The sequence below is a fragment of the Cydia splendana genome, chromosome 15 (assembly GCF_910591565.1).
Source record: "Cydia splendana chromosome 15, ilCydSple1.2, whole genome shotgun sequence".
Taxonomy (NCBI): Eukaryota; Metazoa; Arthropoda; class Insecta; order Lepidoptera; family Tortricidae; genus Cydia; species Cydia splendana.
Window position 1 is genome coordinate 1,799,363 of NC_085974.1, and position 18,152 is coordinate 1,817,514.

Sequence of the window (18,152 nt, forward strand, 5' to 3'; positions counted from 1 at the left end):
CTATATAATAGGTTTCATATTTCAGTGTTCAGAATTAATCTTATTAGGGCCACTTGCACCATTCCACTGATCCGGGGTTAAACCTGGAGTTACCATGGTTACCAGTACAATTTGACACTTGGTTAACGGTTTTACCGCCTAACCCCGGGTTAGTGGGATGGTGCAAGTGCCCCTAGAGGATATAACCAAGTTAATGTTAATTATTACCCCGAGGAATTAATGCATCCATTACTGCGTTTAGTTAGTGCAAAACATTGTTCCGTTCATGGGAAAGCTGCGTTCCTTATCACTTGTGTACTTGTCAAAAGTTGTGACAACTCCCTTGACGTGTCGAATATTTGGGTTAACACGATTACATATTTCGCTATTTTTTGTCCTAATTTACTGTGTATTTTAAGAGTGGTGTATGGTGTCAGAAGGCAAATAGAAGAGCTACGATGGATTTCTTGAAGAGCGGCTTAAAAACCGTTCTGGGGGCGCCGGAGCCCGGTCAAACACCGTCGGGTGCAGAAACGGTACGATGTTGGATTTGTATCAAAAATGTTTCTAATGTTATATATAGTCCCGGGACCTTCATATCATAAGGTATGCAAGGCAATTCTGTCCCGACTTTATGACTCTTTCAGTTGTTACAATCATTGTACATAAAATATTGCTTTTTAGTGAAATAATAATGTCAATATTTATTTAAAATATTCTACTTTTACTTTTATTAACTAAATAGACGTGTTCCTGTAATTTGAAACTGTAAACATAATAGTGAAATTGGCTCAAAATAACCATAAAAAATCTTTTCATTTACATAAGATTTGATACTAATTTCATACGAGAAAAATGCAACAAATAATAATTGTGATAACAATCTGATATTAAAAAAAAAAAACATACTTATAAATATATCTAATAGAAAAGTAAAATGTTATGTGAAGTTATAATTGTGATTAGTAGAACCAGCGGACTGTGAAATGGAAAAAGTGTTTTAATTATCAAACATGATAATAGTATGATCAGTTTAGCAAACATATTCAACAGTTTTCGAATGGTGGGAATGAAACTATTGCAAACAAATGTAAGATATTTAGTAATTTAAGTCAATAAGTTTCATGTTTGTGGAGTTTGCGCTTCTTGGGAGATGTGTGTCATATTAACCCTTTACCAGGCTAAGGGATATATATTATATTTCCCACTCCCACATACAGCACTTCAAACCAGGGATCGGATACGGGTATTTTTTGTATGGGAACGAAAATGGTATTTCTTTGTTAATTATTTCATTATAATTATGCAACCTAATAATACGAAGTCATTACCTAAAAATACAACTGAGTCCTACATTTTGATTACAAAATAATTCGAAATATATGGTTATTTCGAAGTTTTTGCAAAAAACGGCTTCCGATCCCTGCTTCAAACATGTGTTCTATTTTCGATCAGTAACACTGACATTCGATTGTCATTTTTGAACTGTCAACCTGGCTCCAATTTCACCACGGTGACAGGTGCGACAATTGTAAAACATCACTGTTGCTGACGTCACAGGCATCCATGGGCTACGGTTACCGCTTACCATCGGGTGGGCCGTATTCCTGTTTGCCACCATCATTGTTAAAAAACTTTATTATATCGGAAAAAAACAGATATTTCTCATGCTAAGTTTATGACAATTGTCACAAGAAACACTACAATTGTCACGAAATTCCGACATATAACTCATTACCTGTCAAGAATTACCTACAATTTTTCTAAATCTTGACAATTGTCAGAAACTTCGCAAAAGAAATATCTGTTTTTTTCCGATATAATAAAGTTTTTTTTAATAATACAATGATGGTGGCAAACAGGAATACGGCCCGCCCGATGGTAAGTGGTAACCGTAGCCCATGGATGCCTGTGACGTCAGCAACAGTGATTTTACAATTGTCGCACCTGTCACCGTGGTGAAATTGGGGCCTGGTAAAGGGATATGGATGTGCTCCCAGTACTGGTTTTGTATGAGTACAATATTAGTCTGGTTCAGGGATTTCCCGGTGCTCACCACACAAAATCAATCCCGGGAGCATTTTGCAGTCAAAATTAATAGAATATTTAAATTGTTTTATCAAAAGTCTATAGCTTTGTAAAAAAGAACATTAGATTTACAATCCACATGAGCTTAAACAATAAAATTGACTGTTTGTAATTTATTTGATGTGTAAAGTCAATAAATATGTGTTGCCAAATGGCACAGAAGTAGCTATATTGGCATGCATAGTTAACAATAAATTAATTTTATTATGTATGTTAAATATAAGTAAATTATGTGGCATTAAAGGACTATTAAAAATTAATAGACCAAATAGAGTACTTTGGTGTGAGTTTGGTGATTAAAGTCTTTGTGTCAAATGTTTCAGTAGTGTATTAGCTGTTAAAGACACAACGCAATTCCACACCATAATACAATATAAACCCTTCAGGGCCTTCAGGCTACAGTGAAACATTATTAATACAAACCCATTTAAAATATTCTTTTATGTGTAATTCTCCCTGTCAATTGTTTTCATACAATCTCTCTCATTTCACTCTTAATTAATTCCCCCCTAAGACGCGGTTTCTCATGGTCGCTTCAGTCTAATTATAGAGGCTTTTACTATAACTGATTTCATGGAGCAGGTACTTATTTTTCTGTCCCATTGATGGTCCTGCAAGAGAAATTAAACCTTACATCAGCATCACAAAGCTCATATTGTAATATTTATAATTACAGGTGGAGCGTCTAGTGGACCGTGTGAACAACTCCACTTTGCTGGAAGACCGGCGTGATGCGTGCCGCGCGCTCAAAGCCATGTCGCGCAAGTACCGCGTCGACGTGGGCGCGCATGGCATGGATACACTAAAACAGGTACAGAAACTGCTTGTTTTTCGAAAGGGTTAATTAAAAGTGTTTCTGAGGCAAGATACTTAGAAACCTTTTATAGCGCACAATGCCTCTTTGTGTCCTTGTGTGCGCAACTCGCGTAAGGCTGGTATGAAGCGAACGTAAGCCAGATATGAGCACTAATTTTTTAAAAACTCTGCAACCTTTCTTTGTTGTTACATATTTAGCTATGTCTTGGAGAAAATGTGAACTTTTAAGGGTCGCTTTTTTAGGGTTCCGTACCCAAAGGGTAAAAACGGGACCCTATTACTAAGACTCCGCTGTCCGTCTGTCCGTCCGTCTATCTGTCACCAGGCTGTATCTCACATGAACCGTGATAGCTAGGGAGTTGAAATTTTCACCAATGGTGATGTATTTCTGTTGCCGCTATAACAACAAATACCAAAAACAGAATATAATAAATATTTAAGTGGGGCTCCTATACAACAAACGTGATTTTTTTGCCGTTTTTTGCGTAATGGTACAGGACCCTTCATGCGCGAGTCCGACTCGCTCTTGGGCGGTTTTTAATACTAATGAATTAGATGTCAACTCTCAAGTATATCCTATGTCACCAAAAGCGGCGCCACAGTCATGCGAATATCACTACTACTGGAAATGATGAGGCTAAAAAAAAACAAAATTCTTTTTCAAATTCTTTAATAATTCCAGGTTCTAGAGCTAGACCGAGCAGACAACGAGACCATAAACTACGCCCTGGACACCCTCAACAACGTGATGTACCCCACACAGTTCGAGGAGGAAGAGGACAACCCGCACGTGCCCATGAACATCGGCGAACAATTCACTGAAATGTTCATCAAAGACCACCACAACATACAACTAGTTCTCGACTTGTTAGACGAGTTTGACTTCAGAGTTAGACTGTCCGCTGTACAGTTGCTGACTTCGCTGCTAACTAACAGACCGAAGGATATACAAGATATAATTCTAGTGAAACCGATGGGTGTATCCAAAATGATGGATTTATTAGGAGACCCTCGAGAAGTTATCAGGAATGAGACTTTATTACTACTTATCAAGCTTACTCGAGGAAACGCTAATATACAAAAGATAGTAGCGTTTGAAAATGCCTTCGACAGACTTTTTGATATCGTGTCTTCTGAAGGTTTTTCCGATGGAGGGATTATTGTGGAGGACTGTCTGCTATTAATGTTGAATTTGTTAAAGAATAACAGCAGTAATATTAACTTCTTTAAAGAAGGTAGTTATATACAGAAGATGTTACCAATGTTTAACACTCCGGACGAATCCGAAGACTATGGTTGGTCACCGCAAAAGGTTTCAAATGTACATTGCATGTTACAAATAGTTAGAACTTTAGTGTCACCGAGCAATGCGATTCAGATTATATCTAGCTGTCAAAAGATTATGAAAAACGTTGGTCTGTTAGAGGCTTTATGTAATATTCTGATGGCAAGTGGTGTGCCAGCGGATATATTGACGGAAACGATCAATACAGTGGGGGAGGTGATAAGGGGGGATGTGGTGAACCAGGAGTTCATGGGGAACGTGATGGCGCCGTCCAATCCGCCGCGGCCGGCCATCGTGGTGCTGCTAATGTCCATGGTCAATGAGAAACAGCCGTTTTCTTTAAGGTGAGGGTTATTGTGATACCCATTTATATTTTTCGTGGTTTTAAATATAACTAGTAGCTCCCTTCCGAGGTTTTCCCGAGGGTCTACAACTCTACAGTATGGGGTTCTTCATAAAAGGAGTGTACAGGCTTTTAAAAAGTCGACAACGCTCATGTAACAGCTCTGGAGTTGCAGGCGTCCATAGGCTACGGTGACTGCTTACCATCAGGCGGGCCGTATGCTTGTTTGCCACCGATGTGGTATAAAGAAAAAAAATGTCTATCTACTTTTTCTAAATTGACTTTGAACTTGCTTTCTACTGGCTTTGTTGCCAACCAGGTAAAACAGGGTTATATGTTGAACCGTTGAATATGTTAAAAAAAAAAAATTGTTACAAAAACTTAAAACTTATTTATATACGAAATTTCGATGAAGGCAAAAAACTGTGACGAAATTAGCATACGTTGCTAAGGTTGAAGGATAATATTTCATTCTTTATTTATAAGTTTGATTGATTTTAATTCCATTAATTTCAGATGCGCCGTGCTATACTGCTTCCAATGCTACCTATACCACAATGAGATGTCGCAGGCGAGCTTAGTACAAACTTTACTGCCTTCCTCCTCTGACGTTTCAAGTCTTACTAGTGGTCATCTGCTATGTGGCGGTAAGTGTTTAACCCTTCAACCGTCACAGTTTGCCCATAAAGGTTATATAATAAAATGAACCTTAATGCATTCTAATAAAGTTTACTATTACGTGTTTTATAAAACACTTGGCGGTTACAACGTTAATAGTATAGATTGGTTATTGAAAGTGAATCCACGATCGAAGACTTTCTCAGTTTTTGGAGCCGATTTTTAATTTGAGCCCTACGACGCTATAAGCTACGGCAAGTATGGCGTTCCACATATTGTCACTGCTAAGTCGGTGCAAACTTAGCATAGACGGACTTTAGCCTATTGAGACAGAACTGTACGAACTCCAACCTGTAGTTCTAATTCTAACACTTGTCTTAAGAGCCCATCAACGTGCACACTAGCGCCACTGCTAAATAATCGTGATTATTTAAATTTAACGACAGGTATTAAAAAAAAGGGGGCCGCTACGTACTGTATTGTGTATTTAAGTACCTTTTGAATACATCAAACTAGTTTTTATGTTGCTGGATTCGTATTCGTCAATCTATGCGTTCAAAGTTAAAATGGCCGTTTTTGTTTTGAGTTCATGGATCGACGAATCCAGCAACATAAAAAAAACCGGCCAAGTGCGAGTCGGACTCGCACACGAAGGGTTGGGTTCCGTACCATCATATATATAAAATTGAAAAACCAGAACGGGATAAAAAACGAGGGAAGAAGTGAGATGGCGCCTTACAAATTTCTAAAAAAGTTTTTGACACGTTTCTCGAATACGACGCACGTATGATAAGAAAAAACTGTTCTAATATATTATCTAGGTATGAGAATATAACTAGAGCATAAAAACTATCGCTGTCGATGCGTATTTAATTTACAATAAGCAATAGAAATTTTCATAACATTCTTCATTTTACGACTATCGGCTATTTTTGGAAACTCTCGGTTGGTTTCGTTTCGAACTTCAAATAACCAAAATTATGTTTGTTATGTTGGTATGCAGTGATTTCGGCCTTTTTTACTCGAAGTAAAATAATAAGTGCTGTCAACCTCAACCTTTTACCTTAGTTTATGCCCATACGAGTGACATGCCATATAATGACTGATAATGACTTATCAATATCAATAGTAATTTGTATTTTGTTGTTTTAAATTTCTTTTTGAGTTATGTTATTCAGATTTACTTTCACAGCTTCGGCAAACAAATTCGTCCGGGGACCGGGCTGCCGAGATGGGCCAAAAATACAAAGTTGATAGCAAGTTATAATGTAGGTAGATAAAATTTAAGTGCATGTTCAGATATTTTTGAGCGAAACGACCTGGTGAAAATAAGCAAACGTACAGTCAGCAGTCGGCCAAATATCGTAATATAACTCTGTTGCTATAGAAATAAGGATGTGTTCCGATATACTGGCGGAATACTGAGAGACAAAAGTGGCTAAGCTTACATTGGCTCGGACATTTAGAGAGAATGGGAGAGGATCGTGCCGTGACGAGAGCGTACTTGGGACAACGAAATGGGAGACGCCCAATTGGACGTCATAGGTACCTACCGCTGGAACGACGTAACTACGTCGGATAAAAGATCTCGATAAGAGCAACTGCTCGAGATCTGCTTATCCTCGGCCATGGGGACTGGCGAGAGCTATCGCAAGACCGAGAAACATGGTGTGTTTTGTTTTGTCATTTCTCGGAGGCCAGGATTCACATAACCGTAGTAAGTAATGTTAGTATTCAGAAAGGGAAATGGGGAGTACGTACGTTTGTACCAAAAGGCGATTTATGGGCGGTGGTCGTCCATATTCGTCTTAAGGCGGAAATTAATCTAATGAACGTTTTTGCAATTAGGCTTATAAAAATAAATAATAATTTTATGTTGAAACGAGTTTTAAATAAATAACTACGTAGATGAAAAAGTATAATTTTGCCTTTTATCAAATCACATAATTTTTTTCAGATATTTTGCGTATTAAGTTATCCAAATAACGGGTAATAACGGGTATAAGAAATCCCTATCACCGTTATGAACCCTGGCAGGGTTGACACACTCTTTATTTCATTTACGCGAGCGGAGCTGCGGGCCCGTCTAGTTATCTATAAAAACGGCCACCCATCCAAGTACTGACCCCGCCCGATGTTGCTTAACTTCGGTCAAAAATCACGTTTGTTGTATGGGATCCCCACTTAAATCTTTATTTTATTCTGTTTTTAGTATTTGTTGTTATAGCGGCAACAGAAATACATCATCTGTGAAAATTTCAGCTGTCTAGCTATCACAGATCACGAGATACAGCCTGGTGACAGATGGACGGACGGACAGCGGAGTCTTAGTAATAGGGTCCCGTTTTACCCTTTGGGTACGGAACCCTAACTAGTTTGATGTAGTCAATACCTGTAATTATACCCTTTTTTAAATACCTGTCGTTAAATTTAAATAATCACGATTATTTAGCTGTGGTGCTAGTGTGCACGTTGATGGGCTCTTAAGCGTTAGACGGTTGGTAAAGAAGTTGTGCGCGGTGATGTTCTAGTAGAAGGTAGCTGCGGGACTAAAACAAGTTTTTTAATTACGTTTAACATATTACAAATCAGCTTTATGTAGCCAAGCTTTCGGCCGGTCCGTACCTGACTATACATACTATAATAACTTCTTACCAACCGCCTCAATAAGTCGGCAGACCTATAAAATTTCGTTTACTTTCCAGGTCTGTTCTCCTCCGACGTGCTCTCAAACTGGTTCGCGGCCGTGGCGCTCACGCACGCGCTCATCGAGAACCCGGGCCAGAAGGAGCAACTACTGCGAGTGTTGTTGGCTACCAATATCGGGAGTGCACCAGTGTCGTTGTTGCATCAGTGCACGCTCACTTTACAGCAGACTACCAAACTACAGCCCAAGGTAAGTACATTATGGTCTAATCCGCAGAATTGTGCCCAAAAAAGGGGTAACCATTACGCAAAATGTCCCGTTTCTCTCTAAAAATGTTCTGTTCACTAAATGCCCTTTCCGCAAAATTACCCTTTACCCAAAATATGTCCCTCGTCTCGTTTGCAAAATGTCTTTGTATCCGATTTATAAAATGTCCCACTTTTTGGCAAAATGTCCATTTGAACCACTTCGAAAATGTTCCTTTTCCAAAAAGTCCCTTTGACATTCTCAAACTGGTTCGCGGCCGTGGCGCTCATACACGCGGTCATCGAGAACCCGGGCCAGAAGGAGCAACTACTGCGAGTGTTATTGGCAACCAATATCGGGAGTGCACCAGTGTCTTTGTTGCATCAGTGTACACTTACTTTACAGCAGACTACTAAACTACAGCCTAAGGTAAGTACATTATGGTCTATTCCGCTGAATTGTGCCCAAAAAAGGGGTAACCATGTCCCGTTTCTCTTTAAAAATGTTCTGTTCGCTAAATGCCTCTTCCGCAAAATTACCCTTTATACCTAATATACGTCCCTTTGCGCCACTTGCAAAATATGTCACTTGTCCTGTTTGCAAAATGTCTTTGTATCCCATTTATAAAATGTCCCACTGTTCGTTTGGCAAAATGTCCCTTTGAACCACTTCGAAAATGTTCCTTTTGCAAAAAGTCCCTTTGACACTCTCAAACTGGTTCGCGGCCGTGGCGCTAACGCACGCGCTCATCGGGAACCCCGGCCAGAAGGAGCAATTAACTATTACGGGTGTTATTGGTTATTGGCAACTAATGTCCGGAGTGCACCAGTGTCTTTGTTGCATCAGTGCACGCTCACTTTACAGCAGACTACTAAACTTCAGCCCAAGGTAAGGCTTTTGAAGTTAAAGTAATGAGCCACACAAAAAATCTTTTTAATCTTTTTATCTCCCTTAAAAATGTCCCTTTTAAAAAACTTTTCCGAATCGCTAAACTTACGTGGCAGTGGGCGGGGCACATTGCACGTAGGCCATTGGGGCGGAAAGGTTCTGGAGTGGCGACCACGTACCGGAAAGCGCAGCGTGGGTAGACCCCCCACAAGGTGGACTGACGACCTGGTAAAGGTCGCGGGAGTCCGCTGGATGCGGGTGGCGCAAGACCGGTCATTGTGGCACTCTTTGGGGGAGGCCTATGTCCAGCAGTGGACGTCCTCTGACTGATATAATGATGATGATGATGATGATGATGAAAAAACTTATCATTGAAAAAAATCCTTTTATCCCTTTTTCAAAATGTCCCTTTGACTCTCTTGCAAATCGTCCCTTTTACACTAACCCTAAAGCTTTTAGGTGACTATGCAAACCTTTTAGGTTCTGAGGTGAACACGCGGGGGACGTAACATTGAGTCGGCAAAAAAAAACAAAATTCGAATCTAACTGTATAACTTCAAGGTCGATTTTCGGCTAAAATTTTTTAAATGCTAGGAGCTACGTGACTAAGAATTATTCCATCTGTCCAATATCTTGGTCCAATGTGTATTTGCGTCTCACATTTTGCTTAATGAGAGAGTGAGACGCAATGACATTGGACAAATTTGACTAACAAACAATGTAGGTACTTTTAGTTTATAATTTTCTCCTCTATAATTCCAACTGTCACTCATGACATACAAATGCATACTTGGTCTCCCGCGGTACAAGCCTAGCCTGAATGTCTTTAGTCTGGAAATTCTGTATTATTCAACCCATGCTATGCACCCACCCGATGTCACATCAATTTCTGTATTGTACTGTCTGTTTTGTGTGCAATAAACTTATTTTTATCTTTATCTTTAAAGAAATTCGACAGGTAGAATCTATGGATATATATTTCAGGTTGCCCTCCTAATGCTGCTCTCGCAATGGACGGCGCACTGTCCAGCCGCGGTGAGCGCTTTCCTTAAAGTGCCCGGCGGAGTGGGGTACCTCGTCAACCAGACCTGCTCAAATGAACATGACGAAAATGAATACTTACTACAAGGTATGCTATATGGAGCTTAATTTCATGTGAAATTTTGAGGAAATTTCCGATAGTTACCCAATTTCTTGGAATTTCCTATTTTCGACATATGAAAACCCTTTATTCCCATAAAATATGTATGGTATAACAAGGTGTTATTGGAGAGATATTCCCGTACAAAAACATATTTTGCTTGTTAAGCATGCACATATTGCGCAAATTACGCGCTCTAGGGTAAAGTAACGCCATATATACTGTAAATGACTATTACAGTACATCTGGCCCCAATTTCACCACGGTGACAGGTGCGACAATTGTAAAATCACTGTTGCTGACGTCACAGGCATCCATGGGCTACGGTTACTACTTACCATCGGGCGGGCCGTATTCCTGTTTGCCACCATCATTGTTTTATTAAAAAAAACTTTATTATATCGGAAAAAAACAGATATTTCTTTTGCGAAGTTTCTGACAATTGTCAAGATTTAGAAGAATTGTAGGTAATTCTTGACAGGTAATGAGTTATATTATGTCGGAATTTCGTGACAATTGTAGTGTTTTTGTGACAATTGTCATAAACTTAGCAAGAGAAATATCTGTTTTTTTTCCGATATAATAAAGTTTTTTTTAATAAAACAATGATGGTGGCAAACAGGAATACGGCTCGCCCGATGGTAAGCGGTAACCGTAGCCCATGGATGCCTGTGACGTCAGCAACAGTGATGTTTTACAATTGTCGCACCTGTCACCGTGGTGAAATTGGAGCCTGGTGTTCCATTACGACACCCTGTGCTATAATAAGCACATTACGTAACTACGTCGAAAATTTAAAGGGCCATATACTGTAAAACGTTGTACGATACACCCGCGAATAGGTAATCTGCAACTCGTGTCGTTCCTATTTTTCGCACTTGTACCGTATATAACTATTCCGCGGCCAGTTCTCCGTATAATTTTCAGACTCAGTTGATATTAAAACACAGAATTAGCTCAAAATCAAGAATTGTCATAGCTCCAAAAGCTTATTCATAGGGTACAATACAATACAAAACAATATTGCATACCTCAATAAAAGAAAACAATACAAAAGAAAACAGAGGTAAACAACAGGCGGTCTTATCGCTAAAAGCGATCTACCTACTTACCTTTAATTCTTCTTTGGTTCTTAAAATAAATGTTTTCATTTAATTCCCAGGTCTCTCAGCATTCCTCCTAGCCATCTGCATACACTTCAACGATGACTCCGTCGAGAACTACTCCAAGGATTCCATGAAACAGCTCCTATTAAAGCGGATAGGCATCGAAACCTTCACGGCGAAGCTGAGCGAAGTGACCAAGCACGAGCTGTATAATAAGGCGGCGAAGCACCCCCAGTTGAGGGTGAAGATGGCCTCGGAGATACTTATCGATTATGAGTTCTGTAGGCTGTTTAAAGTGCTGGAGAGTGAGTATTGTTTTTTGAATCTTAACATTTTGCAGTTACGGCGTATAATGTGTACATTATAACGCCACACTTTTGTCAAATGCCCCTTTTGCAAAGCGTGATGTATCGTTAATGAAAAAAAAAGCCGGAGAAGTGCGAGTCGGACTCGCCCACCGAGGAATCCGTACTTTTTAGTATTTGTTGTTATAGCAGCAACAGAAATACATCAGCTGTGAAAATTTCAACTATCTATCACGGTTCATGAGATACAGCCTGGTGACTGACAGGCAGACGGACAGTGGAGTCTTAGTAACAGGTCCCGTTTTTACCTTTTGGGTACGGAACCCTAAGAACAAATTGAATGTAATAATTTTATAAAGCGGCATTTTGCGAGTGGGTCATATTTATGTATCCGCTCTAAACATATACCTATGTACACTATTACTTGTCAATTTAGGGAAATATTTTAAGTTGTAAATGTTTCAGCTAACCTTAAATAATAATAATGCCTTGAGAGTTACAGAATTATTGTCTGTTTTGCGTTTATATACATTTGTGTGCGTGGCATGCAGAAGTTTTATGTTTCATTGTGGGATGTGTTTTTTTTTATGTGGCCTGTGAGTGTGTGTATATCGTGTATCCTGCATTTGTATATGGTTGTTTCTATGTACCTTCTTGAATTGAATGTATTTTTATATCAGTGTATACGTAAGAGTATGTACAGTCGTGATCATAGAAAAATAGTTTTAAACTTCCTATTCTTATGTCGTAAAATAGCAATCTTTTATTGGTTATTCAACTTTTTGTCATGCTTGGTGAAGTAAATAGATTGGTGTCACAAGGAACGGCATTTTTAGATGTTTTCGAAAAAATGAAAAAAAAAAATCGATATCTAATCAGCTGAAAAGTATGAAAGAGCCGGTTATATTACTTACATAAGGCTAAGGGCAAAACACGTAATACACTATCTATGTATATGTTTTGCTTTCAATATACAACAACTAAACCGTAACTATTACCTTATTTTTTCGAACATACCCTAATCCGCATTCAAAAACGCCTATTAAACGTTATGAAAGTAACTTTATAACCAGTTATAACACTTCATGAACTTAACGTTCCAGGCGTAGTAACCCAAAGTCTAACAGTCAAACAAGAGAACGGCACCGCTGAACCAGAGCGGGCATCCCCCGATGATGCTACCTTAGAACAGTACAAGAACCTCATCCGGCAGCAAGATGCGAGATTACAGCAGCTGATGCAGCAAGTCGAGGGGCTGATACAGCATAATAACCAGCTGCAGGTATATTTGAACTGTTATCTTATACCAGTGGGGAGGCACTCCTGACTTCGGGCAAACTCGGCTCCGTTCGGCTCAGCATTGCTCCGAGCAATTATTAGGGTTAGCACCACTTGACTTCCTTTTGGTGCACGACCACAGTTAAGATAATCACTCGAATTTTTACAACCCTAAATAGCCGGAAGGGAAGGTGCCATACATTAGAAAGGGACAGCATGGTTCGTCCCTGAATCGCTGTCAAACTTCGTGTGTCGTTAGTGTCCTTTCTGTACGGTAGTACTATTACTTATTCTGTGCTTATACCAAGCCTATGGAACTCTCGGCGTGACCTCGGTATGAAACCTACACGTAGCACACCGTAGACGGTACAAAAAGCTCGTATTAGCCAATTTTAAAATTATTTCCCTAAAAATTACACGACGGATACGGGCATTAACGACCTACTGAATTAAGTAGTATATTATCCTACAGAAACTGATTTTTTCACCGAAACCGAAGGTTCGCTTTTGCTCTACTTTAAGCCGAAACATGATTATAACACTGAAAACTGCCGAAAGAGATACTTCGGTCAGACACTAATTAGTATTAAGATATTTTAATAACAATAATTTATTTTCAGAGTGCCCTAAACGACTCAATAGCCTCAAACTCGCACCTCAAAGATGAAAACACCCTTTTAAAAGCACAAGTATCCGCCCATCCAGTGAGAGGCACATCTGACTCGGAGTACGAAGCCAAACTCAACCAGTTAACGTTGGAGGTGACCAGGTTGGTAGCAGTTATAACACTTTGTTGTTGGAAAGAACACAGCGCGAGATATACTATAACAATCTATAGATGGCCAAGCAAATCTTGTCAGTAGAAAAAGGCGCGAAATTCAAATTTCTATGAGACGATATCCCTTCGCGTCTACAATTTTCAAATTTGCCGCCTTTTTCTACTGACAAGATCTGCTTGACCAACAAATTTTTGACAGTTACCATATATGTATACAGTCACCACGCGAGATCGTTATGCCATTTATGGTTAGGGAGGCGAATAGGGGAATTTTCGGCAATACTCGAGCGTGGCAGTTTAAGATATGAGAGATACCTTAGACCTAATAGAACAACCTTGTAAAGTATTTAGCTCTATATGTAGTGACGCGCGCCTAGGATAGACGATCAGATTAGTAAAAAAAAATGGATAGTCTGAAATACTCGAGCGCCTCAGATTAAGATATTGGGGGTTGATTTTAGTGTTTAAAGACTAAATTTAACTAATCTGACGATAAGTCCTTGACGCCGCCGAGTTATAGAGTCGCGAACTTGTAAAAAAAAAACGTTAATCCGGCATTCTCGAGCGCGATTTTTTTATTTTTTATTTTGAAGAATATAATCTAAAACTTACTAAAAATACAAAATCTGCCGGTTTCCGCATGACCGGAAGTGTGGAGGAGCCATTTCGTCTTCCTAAGAACGCGTTGCGGCATATAAGTCGCGAACGATACATTTTACAAAAAAAAAGTTTAAATAAACAAAAAAGGTAATTTTATTTTACACAAAAAAGGTCTCTTTACATTTTTGTCCAAAGTTAAAACTTTTTGACTTGAAGCATCATAAAAACTCAACCAAAACACCTTTTTCGGTCAGATTAAGAGAACCCACCAACATTTTTGTCAGATTAAAAAAATATGCTTTCAGGATACCGAGATAAACCTCCCCTATGAAAATCTGACGCGCTCGAGTATTTCAAAAAAACTTTTTTTTTTTGCGTTTTCAAAAATTCATCGTAACTTATCGTCACGCCGAAATCGTCAGTTTTTTTAAAGGAAGCTTCCTTGGGGCCTACTTAACACCCCTTCCGAAAATCTGACGCGCTCGAGTAAATTTTTTTTTTTTGCATTTTTGACTACTTTATATGCCTACCCCCACCACGCAAACCGGCAGATTAGTATACCGTTGTTATCAGAGGCACTCGGGGCATACGTAGTATGAATATCTGACGCGCTCGAGAATGCCCAAGTAACTGTTTTTTTTAACATTTTTGAAAAACCGTACACGCCAAACCCACCGCTAAAATGGTTTTTGCCATACGAGCTTTTCTTTTCGAAATTATTTTATCTTTCGATTTTGATAGGTCTCGACGGCGCCGTTGAATTACGCCATTTAGCTACCTTGCCTCCCTAACTATTAGGGTTCTTGCTAAATTGAAAATTCTATAGCGTAAGTATTGACCAACCAATTTAGCTAGGACCCTATAAGGCGCAAAAATCGCGGAGCGTGGTGTACATAGCATAAAATAAATAGTTCAAATAAAATAAATACTTTCATCCCTCTTTTTGGGGTTAATACCAGAACAAGAAAATGACATGTCTCCGCCTATGCACCACTGATAAGCGACTCTTCCTAAACTAGGTACAGTGAAATCTCGACAATCCGGCACTTCAATTGTGTCGCTTAACTTCAAACTCGGGTAAATCCATTCGACCCTCTCAGCAAATCTCTACCCTATCACCTTTTCTTAATACCAAAATCGCATAATCTGACAGATGGATTTACCCGAGTTTGAATTTAAGCGACTCAATTGTCCGGTACGCCCAGTAATCCGTCACTAAATTGGGATACAAATGATCATTCTATGTCCAAATTTACTATGTGCGCTTACATTATCACACTTCAATCTCCTTATAAATGGCTAAGTTCCAGATACTAGTAGAATTTTCTTTGAATTTAGAATTTTAGTAAAATGTATTTCTACGACATGCTAAAAAATACATCTTAATAATATGATAATTTGCTCTAACTTCCGGTAATCCGAATTTTCCAGTAATCCGGCTCACTTGTGTCAGCATTAGTGCCGGATTAGTGAGATTGTATGTATCTATAAAACACTAGTTTCTGGTTCATCGTTCCTATACTACACAATAGCCTGAAACTTAGAGATTGTCCTCTCGTCATCCAGGTTAGACGGCGAGCTGGAGAAGGCGAGGGAAGCGGAGGCGAGGGCGGTGCAGGAGTTGGAGAAGACGAAGAAGGACCAGGATGACTTGCTAGAGTTGTTGGCGGACCAGGTACTAGTTACACCAAGAAAAGTCTGCAGTGATTTTGATAGCCCACGCAGTGCAAGTGTTATTTATACGTCATAAATGTCATAATTCCATAATAGTTTGACGTTTAAAATAACACTGCGTGGACTAAATCGCTGCAGACTTTTCTTGGTCTAACTCTAGTTAATTATTTTTTGTTGTATAGTAGGAAAAGAATCCAGTAGCTGTAGTTGGTCAAATTTTACTTTGAACTGTTGTGTATATGAGAATTTAATTATTATTAAATTAAGATTTTAGGAATAAGTCGCATGTGCCCAATTTTTTTATACGTTGTACAATTGAGTCGCTTAACTTCAAACTCGGGTAAATCCATCTGTCAGATTATGCGACTTTGGTACTAAGAAAAGGTTCGACCCTCTCAGCAAATATCTACTTGCTGAGAGGGTCGAATGGATTTACCCGAGTTTGAAGTTAAGCGACACAATAGGCCTGTTGCAAGTAACAAAGAATCATGGAAATAATGGTTTCAAAGAAACATATATGTTAATATGATTCTAAAAAATGGCCTAATCTCAGTATAAACTGAAGGATTATTAAGATATTCAATAAAATAAAAGTGCAAAATTCTCCAATCGGCCATTATTACTGAAACGCCAATCAGAAGCGTTCCAAACAGTGACGTCATCAATCCATAACATATTTCTTAGAGCAACATAGACAACCTCATTGACCGAAATCTATACGTCCTCACCAAAGAGTTCGAAAGGTGCAAAAAAAATATTATTTCGCCACTAAACATTTATTACGTACAATAAATATTATTACACGATATAAAATAGATATCTATTTGTTATTATTTAAATAAAATGCTAAATAATACGATATTTCAACAACAAACTTTTAATTATTTGGCTGAATGGAACTATCATTGCCTTGTTGGCTGTCGTAATTAGAAAAAATGAAAAATTAAAAAGTAAAACCGGCGCTCGGTGATTTTCACTCAAAATTTACATGTATCTAAATAATTCATCTTAAACTGCAACCGTGTGAGAGTTTTTGTGTAAAATGAGTTATTGTGATAAATTGTTGTAATGTATTTATCATCCCTAATCGTAATATATGGTGCTGAATTAACAATATCATTCGGATTCAAGGGAAATTCGTAACTGTAAGTATGTAAACAATGTCTACCACCCTACCACCAACTAAATAATGACGTCACAAATGGCATGCGAGGCGTTTTCGCGCGAAGTTTAAACTAGCTATAATAAAATGCAATTATCTATGTTAAATCTTATGAGTATAGCTGAAATATTGTGTTTTTCGGAACCAATACAAGTGTACCGACAATAATAAAAGGGATTTCAAAATTTGTCATCAGGCCTATTATCTAATATTTTCTGCTCTGACATTTCAGGGACAGATAAGACAATCTAAATCTCTGTTTTATCTAATCATGATTTTTAGGCAATTTACCTATGTCTCTTTATATTTGTGGCTTTCCACACAGAAGGCTCCTTATGCTTGAAGTGCAATAAGGACCTTATTATCTGCAATGCCAACAGACATTCTGATAGAATGGTCCTTATTGCACTTAAAGGATAAGGATCCTTCTCTAATGGAAAGCCACATTTAATCATTTATTTTTCCCACAGTGTCCCAAAAATCACAACTCTTGTTTCAGGACACGAAGATAAACGAATACAAAGCGAAGTTAGCAGCTCTCGGGCACCCCGTCGACGAAGCACCCGCCAATGCCGAGCCCACCCAAACCCTCACATAATGTGGCCAACATACGTAACGTAACTAGAATTAAATTAGTGCTTAGAGCGGGGCGACACTGGCGATTTGCGAGCGAGTTGAAAGCGAGGCGAGCGCGCAAAAATCTTGCCGCCAGCACGCAACGACTTCGCTCCCATTCCAGTATGACAGTAGGGTATTATACTGTATTTAAAATAAATTATTTTATTTATTTTACACCATGCATGAAATAAAGCACCAGATAAATAGATAATTATTAGAAAAACACAGATAGGAGTTATTTTTAAACACAAGGTCTATTTAATAAATCGGATAGAAATATAAAAAGTAGGTGAGTTGACCGTGATGTCACGATGTAATGTTTCATATAAATTCCATATTAGCAAATTGTTTTGACAGTTCTCAAAGAGTAACTGATTTGACTAGTAGGAAAATACCCTATATGCAGCGAAATCGTTGCGCGCTCGCCTCGCTTTCAACTCGCTCGCAAATCGCCAGTGTGGCCTCGCTCTTAGGAAGTGTAATGAGAATGACCCACTCGCAAAATTCGCTTCACTTAGTAAATCGGTACGGCATTTTGCAAAAAGGTGCCTTCTTTAAAAGTATCTTCAACAAAATGTTC

At 38.7% G+C, this 18,152-nt stretch overlaps 1 protein-coding gene across 2 annotated transcripts; it reads left to right on the top strand.

The window, feature by feature from the left end:
* The first annotated feature begins 241 nt into the window (after positions 1-241).
* On the top strand, positions 242-17,600 carry LOC134797413 (general vesicular transport factor p115). 2 transcript variants are annotated; one of them, XM_063769638.1, is made up of 11 exons: positions 242-515; positions 2,744-2,878; positions 3,566-4,512; positions 5,028-5,158; positions 7,835-8,025; positions 9,895-10,039; positions 11,214-11,462; positions 12,566-12,744; positions 13,361-13,509; positions 15,685-15,793; positions 17,454-17,600. In XM_063769638.1, the coding sequence occupies exons 1-11, from the start codon at positions 438-440 to the stop codon at positions 17,550-17,552; spliced, it is 2,412 nt and encodes an 803-aa protein (XP_063625708.1). In that variant the 5' UTR covers positions 242-437; the 3' UTR covers positions 17,553-17,600. The 2 variants fall into 2 exon arrangements, with proteins under 2 accessions (XP_063625708.1, XP_063625709.1); XM_063769639.1 differs by lacking the exon at positions 242-515 and adding an exon at positions 943-1,069.
* The last annotated feature ends 552 nt before the right edge of the window (positions 17,601-18,152 follow it).

Coding starts and splice junctions, on each gene's coding strand:
- LOC134797413 (XM_063769638.1), top strand. CDS start 438: ATGGATTTCTTGAAGAGCGGCTTAAAAACCGTTCTGGGGGCGCCGGAG. Junction 516..2,743: donor CACCGTCGGGTGCAGAAACG/GTACGATGTTGG, acceptor TTATAATTACAG/GTGGAGCGTCTAGTGGACCG. Junction 4,513..5,027: donor AAACAGCCGTTTTCTTTAAG/GTGAGGGTTATT, acceptor CATTAATTTCAG/ATGCGCCGTGCTATACTGCT.